Source organism: Poecilia reticulata, linkage group LG21, assembly GCF_000633615.1.
Source record: "Poecilia reticulata strain Guanapo linkage group LG21, Guppy_female_1.0+MT, whole genome shotgun sequence".
Lineage (NCBI taxonomy): Eukaryota > Metazoa > Chordata > Actinopteri > Cyprinodontiformes > Poeciliidae > Poecilia > Poecilia reticulata.
This window is the reverse complement of record NC_024351.1, coordinates 8998759-9014463: the sequence shown is the minus strand read 5'-3', so window position 1 is coordinate 9014463 and position 15705 is coordinate 8998759. Positions and strand designations below refer to the sequence as shown.

General features: G+C 40.2%; 1 protein-coding gene across 9 annotated transcripts in view; it reads left to right on the top strand.

Moving 5' to 3' along the window:
• The window catches only part of syne1a (spectrin repeat containing, nuclear envelope 1a), a 146447-nt gene that overhangs the window by 43363 nt on the left and 87379 nt on the right, over window positions 1-15705 (top strand). For all 9 annotated transcript variants that reach the window (XM_017302163.1, XM_017302170.1, XM_017302166.1 and 6 more), the window contains 26 exons: window positions 644-802; window positions 1036-1200; window positions 2201-2335; window positions 2565-2726; window positions 2816-3024; window positions 3107-3215; window positions 3301-3465; window positions 3549-3716; window positions 4208-4372; window positions 5600-5740; window positions 5844-6004; window positions 6106-6262; window positions 7124-7351; window positions 7434-7529; window positions 7660-7847; window positions 8703-8826; window positions 9702-9868; window positions 9984-10137; window positions 10257-10912; window positions 11231-11410; window positions 11491-11644; window positions 12513-12671; window positions 13278-13460; window positions 13552-13653; window positions 13893-14096; window positions 15102-15309. In XM_017302163.1, coding sequence (XP_017157652.1) covers window positions 644-802; window positions 1036-1200; window positions 2201-2335; window positions 2565-2726; window positions 2816-3024; window positions 3107-3215; window positions 3301-3465; window positions 3549-3716; window positions 4208-4372; window positions 5600-5740; window positions 5844-6004; window positions 6106-6262; window positions 7124-7351; window positions 7434-7529; window positions 7660-7847; window positions 8703-8826; window positions 9702-9868; window positions 9984-10137; window positions 10257-10912; window positions 11231-11410; window positions 11491-11644; window positions 12513-12671; window positions 13278-13460; window positions 13552-13653; window positions 13893-14096; window positions 15102-15309 — 4699 coding nt within the window. The remainder of the gene's footprint in view (window positions 1-643; window positions 803-1035; window positions 1201-2200; window positions 2336-2564; window positions 2727-2815; window positions 3025-3106; window positions 3216-3300; window positions 3466-3548; window positions 3717-4207; window positions 4373-5599; window positions 5741-5843; window positions 6005-6105; window positions 6263-7123; window positions 7352-7433; window positions 7530-7659; window positions 7848-8702; window positions 8827-9701; window positions 9869-9983; window positions 10138-10256; window positions 10913-11230; window positions 11411-11490; window positions 11645-12512; window positions 12672-13277; window positions 13461-13551; window positions 13654-13892; window positions 14097-15101; window positions 15310-15705) is intronic.

Sequence of the window (15705 nt, the reverse complement as noted above, 5' to 3'; positions counted from 1 at the left end):
CTCTTCCAGTATTTTTGTCATCGTGTTGTTTTTCCACATTTTCATAAACAAAAATATATATTACTTTTTTGCAGTAATTTTTATAACTTTGGATTTTTGTGTCTTGTATTGATTTGTTGAGAAGTAGAGATTAAGGGTAACTTGGTTAGCACTGCAGTTGAGCAGCAAGCAGAGTCTTGGGAGCTTCTGCTCTGCATTCTTAAGATGATACCTTGCTACAACACGGCAGAGGTAAATTAATGGGTTTGCTCTCATCAAGCTCTGCAGATGCCTGGTAATTGAATCTTGTTTGTTGGAGCAGGAAACCATTTAAACCACGTAGCGCAGAGGGTCCTGAGGAGCAGGGTTAGAAAAAACATTTAAAAGTGAGTTTGCTGCAGGTTGCCTCTTTTACCCCTCTACACACAAATCAGCAAAAATTATAGCGTACTACAAAATAACTAACCAAACAGTGATGGTTTAGAGAAAAATATATTTTTTCCTTACTACTAATTTTTACAGAATCCATGTTTTATTTCAAGTTGGCTCTTTAAAAAAATGCAGATGCAATGTGATTTGTAAAGTTACAACATAAGTAAAAAACAAAAAAAAAAAAAACAGTTTTCCACCATTTATGTAAACTTTGTTTTCACGATTGCCTCAGGATTTGTTGAACCAGCAGCAAAGCTGTAAGCGATGTCTCTCTGTGATTGAGAGGAATCACCAGACGCTGGAGAAATCGCTTGGCAACAGTAAGGTGCTCCGAAACTTCGACATGTCTTCACTGCAAAAGAGAGTTTCCGAAATTCAAGGATCATCACAGGTCAGTCCTAACCTTACTGTATCTGTTGAGAGAATGTCACACATTTGGTAGGCGTGTTGCATTGTAAATAATATATAAAAGTTAAAATAAACATCAAAGCAGCCACCAAGTGTCTCTGTAGGTTGGATTTCCATCACATCTCTCATTATTTATTAGCTTTTTATAAATCAAGCAAAGTAATTACCTCATTTTACCACCGGGACCCATTAAGATCACCATTAACATCTTCTCAGGCTTTGCTTAAGGAGGTCGGGGAATGGAGGAGGCGGGAAGAGGCCAATAACTGCCTGAGGAGGAGGTTTGAGGAATCACGGCATGAGCTGGAGAGAGTGCTGAAGAAAGCTCAGAGCTGCTTGAAGGAGACGGGAGACGCAGAGGAATTACTGAGGAAACACACCGTAAGAACAAATCGGCACCTCCAGCTATAAATAACACTAGTTAGGGCTAAACCACACAAGGCCGGCAGTTAATCTGTGAAAACATGTTTATTACTTAAATATATGTTTTTCAGGTTGCTACATTTAGTTCCTGCTGTAGAAATTAATGGAGAATGGTAGCAAGGGAGTCTGTTAATTAAAGCATTGGATGTATTTTGAAGTAATATGGCATTGTTATTTACCAGAAACAACACCTCAAAAAATCCTATTAGGATGAATGTGAAAATTAAGAATATAAAACTTTAAAACTTTCTGACTTTAAAGTCTAAATGTGTGATCATCCTTTAACCTAGAGATGCAGATCAGTATTCCCAATGTTGTCAATTCAGTATTAAAGATCAATTTTTAACACTTCCTTTGGTTTTACTGCAGCCATTAACCTAAATCTACAGTTCAAATCCTTTAAAGTTCAAAAAAATGTTCTGACACCAGCTATGGTTTTTGAACAGCAGACATTTTTCTGCATCTTGTCTGATTTCTCTTATTCTGAATAGAAATATTGAGGTGCTGCACGCTTCCCTTTGCAGAATAGGTGGGAATCGCCATGACGACCAAAGACTTTACATGTACTGAGTTTGTCCCTAAAGGTTTAAAACAGGGCTTTTAAAACAAAGCTTACAAGAGTCTTACTCCTTTAAAGGAAAGATTTGAGCATCAACAACAAAAAAAAGATTAAACTTTCAAAATTTTTTTTTTAGATTTTCAAATTAAACTTTTCTGTTATTTTATAGCTTAGAACATTGCAAAAGTAGGTTCCATGTCACTTGTAGAAATAAACTAATAAGTAATGTAGGAAGGCTTAGCAAAATAAAATTTGAATTGTTCTTAAAGTTTGTTTATTTCAAAGGCTGAGCTAAGATTGCTAATGGGTTTTTTTTTATGTTGAACTTAAATCAAACAAACAAACAAAAAAAGCTTTCTATGGAGCTGGACAAAGCAGTTCTCTCTTCTCCTGTTGCAGGATTTCTTTGGTCAGCTGGACCAGCGGGTGCTCAGCGTGTTCCTGAAAGCCTGTGATGAGTTGACAGACATCCTACCTCAAGAGGAGCAGCAGGGTCTGCAGGAAACTGTCCGTAGGCTGCACAAGCACTGGAAGGTCAGAGGTCAACGTGCATTAACACTGTAACTAATCACGTTATATCTCCTGAGGTGCATAACCAATACTTCATGAACTTAACAATGGAGGCCTGTGGTTTTGATAAAGTTCCCTCACCAATTAGACTAAAATGAAATCATCATTGTGTTGATGCTTGATTACTCTGGGGGCTGTTTGTTTGTCACTGAAAGATATTTCTTAACCTGGGTATGACCTGTGTTTCCTTTAGGACCTCCAGACGGAGGTTCCCTCTCACTTGCTCCGACTAAAAGTGGACGTGGAGAGAAGTCGAGTGACTTTGATTCTTCAGGACTGCAGGGGAGAGCTGGAAAGAGAGATGCAGGCTCTGTCAGGCACCTGCACCAGTGAGCGAGTGATCAAAGAGCACAAGGTAAGCCCTGGATTTTGTGGAAACTTAAAGCGCACATTGATCTAGTAGGAAGAGCTCAAACAATCAACTTTCTCTTGTTTCATCTCCAGACTTTCTTCAGGGAACGCAAACCTCTGACTTTGTGTGAGAAAAGAATCAGAAACATGGAGGATCTGTGTCATAAGTTGCCTGACAATGACCCGGTTTATCGGATGCTTGATTCCACTAAAAGGGCGGTAGAAGAGGTTACTGAGCAAATAACCATTACCCACCTGAAACTGGAGCAACATCCTGACAAATGGAAAGAGTGGAACGACAGGTGCTCAAGATCAATGAGGCATACCTGAGTTACCCACAGCTTATCAAATGGCTGGAAATTAGTTTTATTTTTAATATTGCAGGTTCTGCGAGCTTTCTGATTGGCTCTCATCCCAGAGAGGGCAAGTGAGGCTATTAAGAGAGACAGCAGTGACTTCCCATCACCGGGATCACGTTGACGCTGCTGTTCGGGTGAGTAAGTGGAACCAGTTTGCCGTTAAAAGCTCAGAGATTAGATTTCCAACCATTTGCATTCTTGTGCTTGTACCAATTTCAGACTCTGCAGGAAGCCTTGATGGGCCGAGAGGAAAGCCTATTGTGGCTAAAAACTCGCCTCGCCAGGCTGTCGGAGGTTAGCTCAGAGCTGGAAGTCCAGAGACAGAGAACGGCCCTGGTTAAACTTTCTACTGACCTACGGTCCCTCTTATCTTCACTCTGTCAGGTAGAGTCCGTTATTGTAAGGATTAAATGCTTCATTTATCAGCATTTTAATTCATTACCTGATGTTTTTCTGCTTTGCCACAGTTGGGGGAAGAAGGCTCTGCTATGTTCCAGTGTGAGGAGCTGAGGGATGAAGTTCACGGTGCTTTGGAGGAGGTTTTGAGGGCAGGAAAGGAGGCCGAGGAGCAGACCAGCAGGATTCTGAATGCCGAGAATCTGGAGGAGGCCAAACAACTTTACCTCATTCACCAGGTGGGTCTCATTTTTTTTTTTTTTTTTCACAATTTCCATACCTTGTATTAATTTATGTCATAAATGTAAAGTCTCCACCTGGATATTTTTGCTTGTTTTAATTGTACACAGCTCTTAAAATGTCCTGTGAGTAAATATATTTGCCCATTTATCCATAACAACTGGAACTTTCAATAATGAGCAAGTTATTTTCGCAATTTATTGTCTATTAAGAGTGCCCTTCAGATTAATTTCACTCACTGCTACGGTGGGGGTGAAATTATCGTAATAACCTGATATTGGCTGGAAAGCGCAACGTATATCCTTTCAGAAACCGCTGGAATTTTTCACATAGCGCCAAGTGTGGCGGAATTACGGTACTGCAAATTTGGCTGGATCGCCACCGGCGTTCTGTTTAGGACTTCAGAAAAACTTACTGCCATTGTTTATTTATGCAAGCTGAATGCATTTCATTTTGTTGTTAAATGTCACATTTAATGTGTTTCTTGTAGCAACACCTGAAAAGGCTGCATGCTAACAGGAAGGAGGCGGAGCAGCTGGTGACTCACTGCCGCCAGCTGCAGACAGGTGAGGTACTGAGCCAGCCTCTGCGTGAACTGGAGGGAGCTTTCAGCGAGGCTGACCTCAAATCTGGAACAACAGAGCAGAACCTGCAGGTAGAGAGATAAATGAATGTTTGTTTGGCTGAGTGGATAGGCGGCATGTTGCATGCTTTTCTGTTTTATTTCTATTTGGGCTTGAAATAAGCCTGTTGTAATAAGCATTTAATTAATCAATCAATCAATTACAACACAATCAATTAAAATGAATTTACGGAAGAGGATTAGGGTCACTGGAAAAAAAGAACACAGCACAATTCTGAGATTAATTCTCAGAATTCTGACTTTTTTTCCCTCAGAATTCTGACATTAAAGTCAGAATTTTTATTTATTTATTTATTTTCCGGTGGCCCTAATCCTCTTCCGTATGAACTCGATCAATTCAATTTTGAAGATTAAATAATTTTTGAAGGGAAATTTTGTTTAGAGACTTTATCATCCATTTTATTTGTGGTTTCAGTTGTGTGTGTTTTTTTTCTGTTTTATTTATCGGTTTTGGTTCTTGTATTTCATTTTGGATATTAAATATCTTGAGTGCAAGGTGTTTTATAAAATAATAATGTTTTTTGATATTTGAGAGGGTGAACTTACAATATTTTGCCTTTATCAATATATTGCTTGAAAATATTCACTAAACACCAATTTTATTGTCTATTGGAATAATTACTGGGATAATTAATAATCTAGAAAAAATTGTTATCCAATTTTGACTTAAAAAGTGTCAAATCCCTTGAAAAAACCAGGGAATCTGCTGAATTTGATTAATTCTAAGCTGGCCAGTAAAATTAGTTCATTCCAGGTCTTTTTAAAAAATATTTTTGCAGCATTTCTTTTTGTTTTTAGATTTAATGACTGTTTGCTATGATTGTTGGTGTCTTGTCACTATTTTAAAGAGATTTATTTAAGCGATAAATTCCTCCCTCATCACTTGCCATCACATCTAGTCAGGCCATCCACCAGCGAACTAGAAAGTAGCAGACCCAGTGAAATTTATGCTGCAGTCATTGATTTGCCTCTGCTGAATCTTAACCACACATTGATTGCTATGCTTGTGCATATGATTTCAGTGTTGTTTGTGCGCTGTATTGGATGTTTTTATTCGCTGCTAATTAAAATCTTTCTGCATGAACATTTCATGGTTATTGACATGGATTCCCACATGGAAATAAGATGAACTGAATGTTTTGGACTATTTGGATAACATTTGTACAACAATAATAAAAAAAAAAGAAGTAAATTCTCTCTACTTTTAATTCCCCTTTGTTTCTTCATCATCATGTGAAGACAACCCTGAGCTGCTGGCAAAATTTTGAGATGGAAAGAGAGGAAATTTGGAGGTTTATTACGAACACTGAAAGTGAACTAAACAAGGAACTAATTTTCAATAGCTTGGAGAGCCTGAGGAGTGAACTGGAGCACCTCGAGGTATGTCTGATGTACTTAATATGATATCTTGATTGAGTATTAGCAAATGCTGATTTTAAAGCACTTTGTGAGCATTGTCATTGCCGTTGTTTCTTGTTTTTAGGAGCTTTCCATAGATTTCGAGGAGTATTCTGTACGAGCGGATATCCTTTTGGAGAAGGCAGAAGATATTCAGCTTGGGCCAAAAAATCAGAGTGTTCTCCTGCAGCGGGCCGAGTCCTCCAGAGAAATGATCACACAACTTCAGAAACAACTCAAAGAGAAGTTTGTACCTACAGTTGTTTGATTTGAGTCTGCTGTCCTGTCATTCAAACTTTTGTGTGTTTTAGCGGTTCTTTTAATGACCCGAATGTTTTGTTTTACAGTTTTGTCCTGCTTGAGAAGATGTGTGTGCAATGGGAGAGCTGCAGCAGAGAATCAGAGGCCCTCTCTCAGTGGATCAACGAGAAAGAGAAGGAGCTGGACGCAGTCAGCTCCACATCCTCCTCTGATCCTTTAGACTCTCACATTAACACTGTGGAGGTTTGGGTTTCCTCTATCATTTTTGTTTGTTTATCAGCCAGAAGTTTACATACACTCATCATCATCATCATAAATATCATATTAGGTTTGGGGTTGGGGTGAAATTCAGATACAACAGATAGGATTTTTTTTTTTGATTTTCTCTATTTAACACAAGATTGAGATTATAATACAGACTCAAATATATTCGAATTCCCACTAATATTTGGGTAAATGTCCCGCATGCCATTTGTAGAGAGCAACAAGCTTGAAACATTGGATTAACTATATGAATATATTTATATTAGAGGAAAATTAACCATAATTTTTAACTTGAACATCCAATTTTAACTTTTTGTTGTCACTGACCTTGCTCATTTTATAATCCACCCTAAAAACAAAACAAGTAAATAATTGATCATGAGTGTGTGTGAAGTTCTGACCAAAATTATAAGTGCTGTTGAAGAATTTACTGCTCTACTTTAGCTGTGGGCTGCAGTAAATGTTATTTATAATTTTTTAGTAAATGCAAAATTAAAAGGCTTCTAAATTTATTGCAAAAGGTCAAAGGATCCCTTTAGCTCAAGCGCCGTTTCTCTGGTGTGCAATATGCATGTGGAAATGAACACAAATTGTGACTGCATGGATGTTATGCATAACTTAAAAAACAAATTGGGTCATCAGCACATGTAGAGATTTAGAAAATTAGTTAATCGTGATGTCTGTTATTACTGTAATCTCAGTTCTGTCAATTTCAGATTTTCAAACAAAATTAGGAATGTATGTATTATTGAATTCACAGACTTCTCTGTCGGAATAAAAGATTAATCAAATATGCGATTCTCATAATCATTATTTTTTTGCTGCTTCTTGCATCTCTAGGTGATAGGTGAAGGTTTGGAGGAAAGAAGGACGACTCTTGTCCAGATGGAGGCTGACGTTGAGACCCTGTCCAGATTCGTGACCCCTGGAGAAGCCAGACATATCCATGTCCAACTCCTACAGACGAGGCGATGCTGTGACGAGCTGATGGGGAGGACGGAGCAGCTCGGCTTACAGCTCAACCAGAGCGCCTCCTACAGGCAGAGATGCAATGACAACCTCGAACAGGTGGACAATCTTGCAACATATGAAAAGGTGTTGATTTTATAGCTCAACTCAAATATAATCGGACATATTTATCCACTATCAGGTAAAGAAAACAATGGGAGATCTGAAAGAAAAACTGGGCTGTCCGATCACTTGTACATCATCATCTGAGACCTACAATATCCTCCAGAATCACATGGTGAGAACAGATACATCTAGAATTAAATATTATGTTTTCTACCCCAGTATTTAATAACTTTTTGTGTGTTTAAGGTTTAACTCCTTAGCTGCTCCGGGGTTCATCACCAGTATGTTTTTATTTACTTCAGGAGGTCTGCCAGGGTGTTGAGCAGCTGAAACCCAGGCTGATGGCACTGTGTTCAGCCTCAAAGAGGCTCGGAGAGGGCAGCCAGCTGGAAGAGGAGGTGGCTGACCTCCAGAAGCAACAGAGAGAGTTAATTGGAGAGGCTGCGGGAAAGCAATCCACACTGGAGAGTCTTCTAGCTCTGTGGCAAAGGTATGGATACATTTCACCGCAAAATTGCGTGTAACAATTTGATAGACATTAGTCGTTTTAACTGTTTACTTTCGTACTGTAGGAAAACATCTCTCTTTAGTCACGTTGAGTGGCTTTTATTCAGATTGCTAATTGGTTTCTGTCAATTCCAAAAAAACAATACTCCAAACCTTTTAAAGCGAAAGCAGCTGCTTTTGTTTTCATCTTTAATTTCCTGAGCCCTTCCCTGTCATCTTTTAGTTCCTGCTCGCACACACATCTCTTGTACTGTTTGTATAAATATTGCAATTTCCCCTTGTTATTGTGCATGTGTCCTTTCTGCTGAATTCTCATCTCTTGTCAATTTCCTCTGTTATTCTCCGAAAGATTCTCTCATTTTAGTGTGAAGTAGTAGAGCGAGAGCTCATCTGAGTCTTTCTGTCTGCTTCCCTGTCAACGTTTGCTTTCCCCTTCTAATTATATTCTTTTTCTTGTCACTTGTTTGACACTGAATAGATTTGCACCAGAGTGATTGTTTTTGTGAAGAGAAAGTAAAGACCCAGCCTAGTGGCTACAGTTTAGTGTGACATGTCAGTAAATCACTCTAAAAAAATAATATTCTTGCCACAAACCTTTTTTTTTTTTTAATGCATGTATGTATGTGTGTTACTCTGTTCTTACTTACTCTCTCCTCTGTAGATTTGCATACATATATTTTTACCATTCCACTGATGCAGATTTGTGTTGAAAAGAAAAGCACTATGCAGTGTTACAGAGTGTGTGTACATGTTGATTTGAAAGGTTATTTGGTAATCTTTGGTTGTTAAAGAAAGCTTTATTTGCTTACACTTGTGCAATCTGAATTTGAATGAGCAGATATGAAAAAGAGAGTGCATCCATGAAGAGCTGGCTGGTCAGATGTGAATCCATATGCTGCCCGGAAACCGAATTACTCTCTGCAGATAAAGTGAAACTGAGGAATGAACTCCAAAACTTGCAGGTAAAATAGACTTCTTGATTTTATTGCAAATATTGTTACACCTTAGTCTTTTTGTAGCTTGGAAATGTAAAAAATAAGGAAAATAATGTAGGTTTTTTTTATTCTTTTTTAACCAAATAAGTATCTGAAATGTAAAATTTCTGGCTGTAACATGACCGATTGCCTACAGACGTTGTGTAGACAGAATCCACCTCTAGATAATTTGATCTCAGCCTTCATAACGGAGTGCAAAGAATAAGGCTGTTATTTAGAGAAAGCCACAAGTTGCTCCTTTTTCATTTTGCCACAATCACATGTAGTGGACACAGGAAACATGTGGAAGAAGGTGCTCTAATCTAATGAAACCATATCTGAACTTTTCAATACACATGATTAAAAATTAATGGCAGAAATTTCCACCCCAACCCAAGTTGGAGTGGAAAGCTGTGTGGGACATTTTTTAAAATAATTTTTTTCAAGAAAGAAGCTTGTCAGAGTTCATGGGAAGATGAACGGAAGCTGTTAAAAGTGGTAAAAGACAAAAGACTGTGGTAGAGTTGTTCCCTTCCATCAGGACAGTGGACACTAATATAAAACTGACTACGAAAGTTACAGTGAATAAATGTGACTCTATGTCAAGGTTTAAAAATGGCCGTCCACGGATGCTTCCATCCACTCTGAGAAATAATAATAAATTTAAAAAAAGATACTTTTCAGACATTTTATCATTTATCCCAGTACAATACTTTAAAGTTTGAGTTTATGATAGATCAAAATGTGAAAAAAGTCTTACAGGAATGCACACTGAATGTATGTTCATTTTTATGTCTTTTGTTGCCTTTTGTGACTTGGTTCAGAGCCTCAGTCAAGCTTTTTGTTGAACTCCGACTCCTCAGGAAATGCAGCAGGAGACGCCGTCTTATGAAGCACTCCTCCAGGGACTTGAAAATCTCCAGCTGTGTCTCTGCACCACAACGGACGAAGCTCGACTCCAGGAGCTCAACGATGACCTTACTCAGCTTCAGGAGAGATACACTTCTGTGAACATGAGCATAACACACAGGTAATACTTAATTTATTTAAGGATCTCAAAATTTGAATCTTTCATGGGTTTTTTTTAGTCAGAAATAATAACTGTATAGATATAAGCATTCATCTGCCATCTAACTCTTCTTTAGGAGTAAGCTGCTTGAGCTGCACCTGGATCAGCTGGAGCAGTTCGATCAGGCTCTGCTTGCTGTGGCACAAAGGAGTGAAAACTTCCTGTCTGTCCTAAGAAACTCGCCCTATGTTCACATCTCAGATCTTGACGCTGCAATCACTGAAGTAAAGGTAATAAACCAACAATTTCCATTTTCAGATCACATCTACATGTAGCTACTGTAAACTAGTTTTTAAAAAATATTTTTGATTTCACGTAAGTATGTCTTATTTTTCTCGTAATGCTACAGGAGCATGAGGCACAGCTGCAGGAAAGCGCATTGTTGACTCAAACCCTGAATCAGAAAGAATTGTCTCTGCTCCATCGCTCCACCCCAGAGGCTGAGCAGCAACTGCAGGCCTGGACGGAAGATTGTCTGCAACCCTTCAATGAGTCCCAGCGTCTGTTGCTCGTCCGTAAGGAGTGCCTGACTAAATTAAAGGCTTTCCTCGCAAAGCGTGAGGCAGCGTCTAAGGCTTTGCGCCACCTTAACGAGGCGGTGGAGGGCAGGGGGAGCTGGGACCACTCTAAGGCAGAGGCTCTGCATCGCGGGATTGTGGAGGTCTCTAAAGATGTGGCCCGACTTGAGGCAGAGGCTGTTGGGTTGGACGGGATGCTGAGCAAGGCACACCTGCACCTGCTGGGTGCCGAATCGACCGGATCCAAAAACACCAGCGATCCTCAGGGCAGAACATCCTGCAGAGGTTTGGCAGTGGGCCTCATGATGACTCTGGAGGAGGTGCAGAGGGCTGTTGGATGGAGGCAAAGTGAAGCGGATGCTTTAGGGGCGCTGTGGTGCTCTTTCAGAGAGAGGAAAGAGGAAGTGATGAAGAGTTTGAAGAAGCTAGAAGACGACGCAAGGCGAGAGGAGGCGAGAGAGTGCTCTGTACAGGTCTTTCAAAACAGGTACAAACGTACAAACAGTCCAAATGAAACAATTGACAGACCATCAGGTTGGATCAAAACATCATCAAAATGCCTGATTCGTTGTTTGAAAAAAATATATAAATAGAAAAAGAGAGATGATTTCACATTGTAAAATACATCCTGTAAGTCTTTAATGAAGAGATCTAAACGGTGACAGACTATCTGCTGACTTCAGTAGCAGCCAGACTCCAGCCAGATGGACAAAGTCATTTCAATGTTGCGTCTTAAAACAATGAGATGTGTAATGCTGGGATCAGGTAATCCCCATTGTTTTCACTCTGGATCGGTTTCTCCCAGGCTGCGTTTCTTCGTCCAGCTGGAGGACGAGTTGCAGTCTCTGTGGCACTCCCAGCGATGGTTAGAGGAGAAGGGAAACCAGCTGGCCCAGCGAGACAGCGAGTTGGCAGCTGACGCTGTCAGAGAGGTGGCGCTGGTGAAGGCAGCCTGGGAAAATCTGAATACAACAATAACAAATAGGTAAACCCGGGACAGAATGACGGATGACTTCTTCATTTTGCTTTTGTCAAGCAGTGCTATTTAAATCTGTTCTCTTGCAGTCAGGAGCAGAGCGGCGTTGTGGTCGACCTTCTCCGCTTGTTCCTCCATCTGAAGTCGAACATCGCCACTGTTGTGGAAAACGCTCAGGCTGTTGCCCACAATCTGCCTGATCACAACCATAACGCTCAGGACGCCAGAAGTGTTTTCACACAAGTTAGTTAAGTTTATTTTTTAGAGAAAACAATGTTGGTAATGCATTATTATTTAATATTTGTAGCTATTAATTCAGATAATTAATTTGTTTCAAGAAAGGACTAAGGCTAACTATTAAATACTATTATTATTACTATTATTAGTGTTAAAGCTATGGTAATGTATGATTCTGGATTCATACATTACATAATACAGGCTAGTGCTTTATGGATCCAACAGATGTTTGTATGCACAGTGATCAGTGAGTACTATGTCATCTCCTGAAGCATTTTGTAATGGACGCATGCCAGAAAGTCAGAATTGCATTTAAAGGAGGCAAACCTGGCACTCCGTAGCCATAAATCGGAAAAGACTTTCAATTCTGCCATGTTTGGACACTGGAATATTTCAGTGGGAGATCTGGAATGCACCCAGTTGAGCTTGGGCCATAGTGGCATTCTTCTGGAGGAACTCTCCTATATCTTCTCATATTTTTGCTCTTTCCTTCCTTTTGGTTATTTGCAACCAGATAAACTCACGTAGATCCAGAACTTTAAAAATGTGACTGCTAGCTACATAGTTACAACTATGACAACAACATTTAACAAGAGTTGTTGACGTTATTTGTGCAAAAAATATATATTTTAGGTTTTGCAATTGTTCTTTGGCATTTCACTAACCCTCAGTTGTGATGATATTGCCTAAAATTGTTAATCTTTTTTTTTTTTTTTTTATGTCAAAATTTCTTTCATAAGAGGATTGATCTGGTTGGACTGACTTCATGAAATGCACTGGATCCAAATGGCTTTAACCCTCCAGTTTGAATCGTATCTCTCCCTCTAGTGGCAGCCTGCTATCAATATCTGTGCTCTGGTGTCTGTCCATGCAGCATGAAACTGTCCAAGCTGAACTGAGAGAAAAACAAGACGACATGGACCAGCTCATCTCCACGGTCGAGGACCTGCAGAGAGAATTGGAGCAGGTTCCCAACTCGGATATGTTTTCTGTCTTGAGTGAAACGGAGGCTCTCAGGGATCGGTGGCTGCTGGTGAGTTGTGTCTTAAAAACACAGGCTGTGCTGTGTCCCTTCTTTAGAAAAATAACTGCATCATAAAATCTGAAACTAATGGGTTATATATTTATATTTAATCGCAGATGTTTTAGAATAAGCATATTACAATCTATAAGTTTTCCAGAAACCGTCAGATCATAGTCTTGAATGGAAGTATTATGATGAGCAAAAGAGTATGAATTGATTTTCAAAAAACTGAATTATGTTATCTACAATCCAGTTCTGCCATGAACAGGGTCATTTTGGTATTTACCTCCAGGATTTATTTTTTATTTATACATTTTCTCCTTTGTTAGGACTTACTTATCTCCTTAACTGTCACAAATGAGACAGAACAACAAACATGTCTAGACAGGTTATCTTCCTTTTACGTCGCTCCCTCATGTCTCACTCCCACATCTGTCAAACTAATTATGCCTCATTTTTCCTCCACCTCCCCGAAAAGCCCACCATCCCTTGTTAAGGAGAGACGGAGGCGGCCAAAAAAACAAAAGAGGGAGACCCTTCCTCTGCTTTTGATTGAGACGCATTCTGCTCTGCACTCAAACTGCTCGTCTTTGCATTTTTTTTTTATTCTTTCAGATCTCAGAGAAAATCCAGACAAATACAGAAAGGCTCAGCTACTGCGTAAAACTCTGGGATGACTTGAAGGCCATGGAGAACGACATCAGCCGGTGGATGACCGGGTCCATCGCCGATCTCACTGACAGTGTTGCCAGACTCGGTGACAAGGGTTCGGCAGAGGCCTGTCTTACCAACTTTAAGGTTAGAGCTTGCTGGATGAAGATGACAGAGAGGAGGTGTTCAGGGAGGTGATAGTGGGTTTAATTTCCATTTCCCACACTTTGAACTAAAGGTTGAGGTGGAAAAGAGGGAGCAGATGTTGGATATCCTGCAGGAGAGAGTGGCAGAGCTGAAGGAACGAGCCAAACTGCAGGAGATGCCAATACAAATGCAGGTGAATATTATGGGAACCTGTATTCAGTTTTGCTGTATTAAGCAAAAAGCTACAAAGCTTAAATAGATCAAACTGTGTTGATGCTCTCTTTATTTCCGTTCATTTTTGGCTGTAACACATAAAATCAACGTTCCACGCCACGGAGTTGCTATTAAGCATCTTTTACTCTTTACGCAGCATTATGAACTGGTTTAGGTAGTATAAGCTTTATTTTTAATAAACTGGTTTTATGTAACCAGGTTCTGGAGTCGGATCTGAGGATGAAAATGCTCCACGCGCAGGAGGCGTACAACCAGGCCAAACACACCCTGACCTACTTCGACTTCCAGAAGCAGCGACTTGATGACCTGATGTGCCAGATGACCGAGCGGCTGGAGGCCGTGGAGGGATCCTTGTCAGACCTCACCGAAACTGGTTCCCTCGAAGACATTTGTACGGTGAAGGTACGGCTTTATCATTTTGTTCTGTTCATGTTTAAGCTTGAAACTGATCTTCCTTAACAATATGATCGATTATTGAGTAAATAATGCAAGTAAGACATTTTTGACATTAACAAATGAAATGTTTACTATCATTACCTGGAAGGAATTTGGTGTTAATTTCAGGATTAATGCTGCGGTTAAGGGTTAACATCCCCTCCAGCCTCAGGTGTTTCGGAGCCTCTAACAGGCTTTTCTTCTAGGATTTTCCTCTATTCAGCTTCATGCATCTTCCCATCAACTCTGACCAGCCTCTCTTTCCCCACTGGAGAAAAGCATTGCCCCCAGCATGATGCTGCCACCACTATTTCAGGGGTGGTTTATTCAGAGTTAATTTTACATACTCCCCAAGAAGTTACAATTTGCTTTTCTCTACTCAGAGCACCCACTCTGTTCCCACGTTCGCCGAGTCTCTTTAACAGGAGGTTTTTCATGACTTACTGTTGTCAAGCAAGCTGTAGCAGAAACAACCTCACCAACATGTAGGGTATTTTTCAAACTGGCATCCATAAGAATAGCTGGCCGCAGTTCTCTTGTTGTTGTAATATGCTAAATAGACTTATATAATGCTTTTTCTTGAGTCATACTGACAACTCAAAGCAATTTAGTCTCATTTACTGAGCTGTATTTGCCTACATTCACACTGGGTTTAGGTGACTTGCCCACTTACTTGCCCACTGTTGCCCTAGGCGATATCAATACTGTTATTAACTTTAGTTTAAGCACTGATAATACTTTGGCTATTTGGTGAGTAACCCAACAAGAAAACCTGCTTCTTCTATCATTCCTATTGTGGTACCTTTTGCTCTCAAAATCCTTACGTCACTCAAATTGTGCTTCCTTTTGTGCTGAAGATGTCATTTCCAGAAATAAAGCATCACTTTGTGCGCCATAGAAACAGTAAATCAAATCGAGATGTAGATGATGCAACAGTCGTAACTCTTGATTTCTCACTGTTTTCTACTAAAGGACCTGCAGAGTGTTGTGCAGCGACAGAGGGCAGACATGGACTCGGCTAGAGACGCCCTAACGTCCCTGAGCAGAACGCATCCGTCTCATGAGCTTTCAGCCCTCTCCTCTGATCTCACCTCCATCGCCAAGCGAACAGAGGTTGTTGCCCAACGCTGTGCCAAAACCAGGGGCAGCCTGCAGGATGGATTACAGCTCCACTTCAATGGTAAGACATGACGGGCGGGTTTAGGTTAGAAAGGGGCAATTTCTTTAGTCAGATGAACATTGCGATTTGTCAAAAAAAGGAGTAGTAAGCTAAACGTATTCCCAGAAGAAGAGAAATTAGACTCATAAGAGTGCTTAAAATCTCATAATCTGCCGATCGAACACAGCACAATTCCTCAAAGCAGTGTAATTCGTTCGCGTTAGCTGTGCAACAGATTTGCGGTTGATTATCCTTCATTTTTCCCTAGAGGACACTCAATCCTCCCACAACAACCCACACACACCGTCCGCGCACATTATCAGGTACACTGATGCACTCTTTTCGCTTCGACACACACCTGTGCCTCGGAGAGCAATGTCGACTTCGTCACATCCGATCTCGAGGGAACCATTTCAG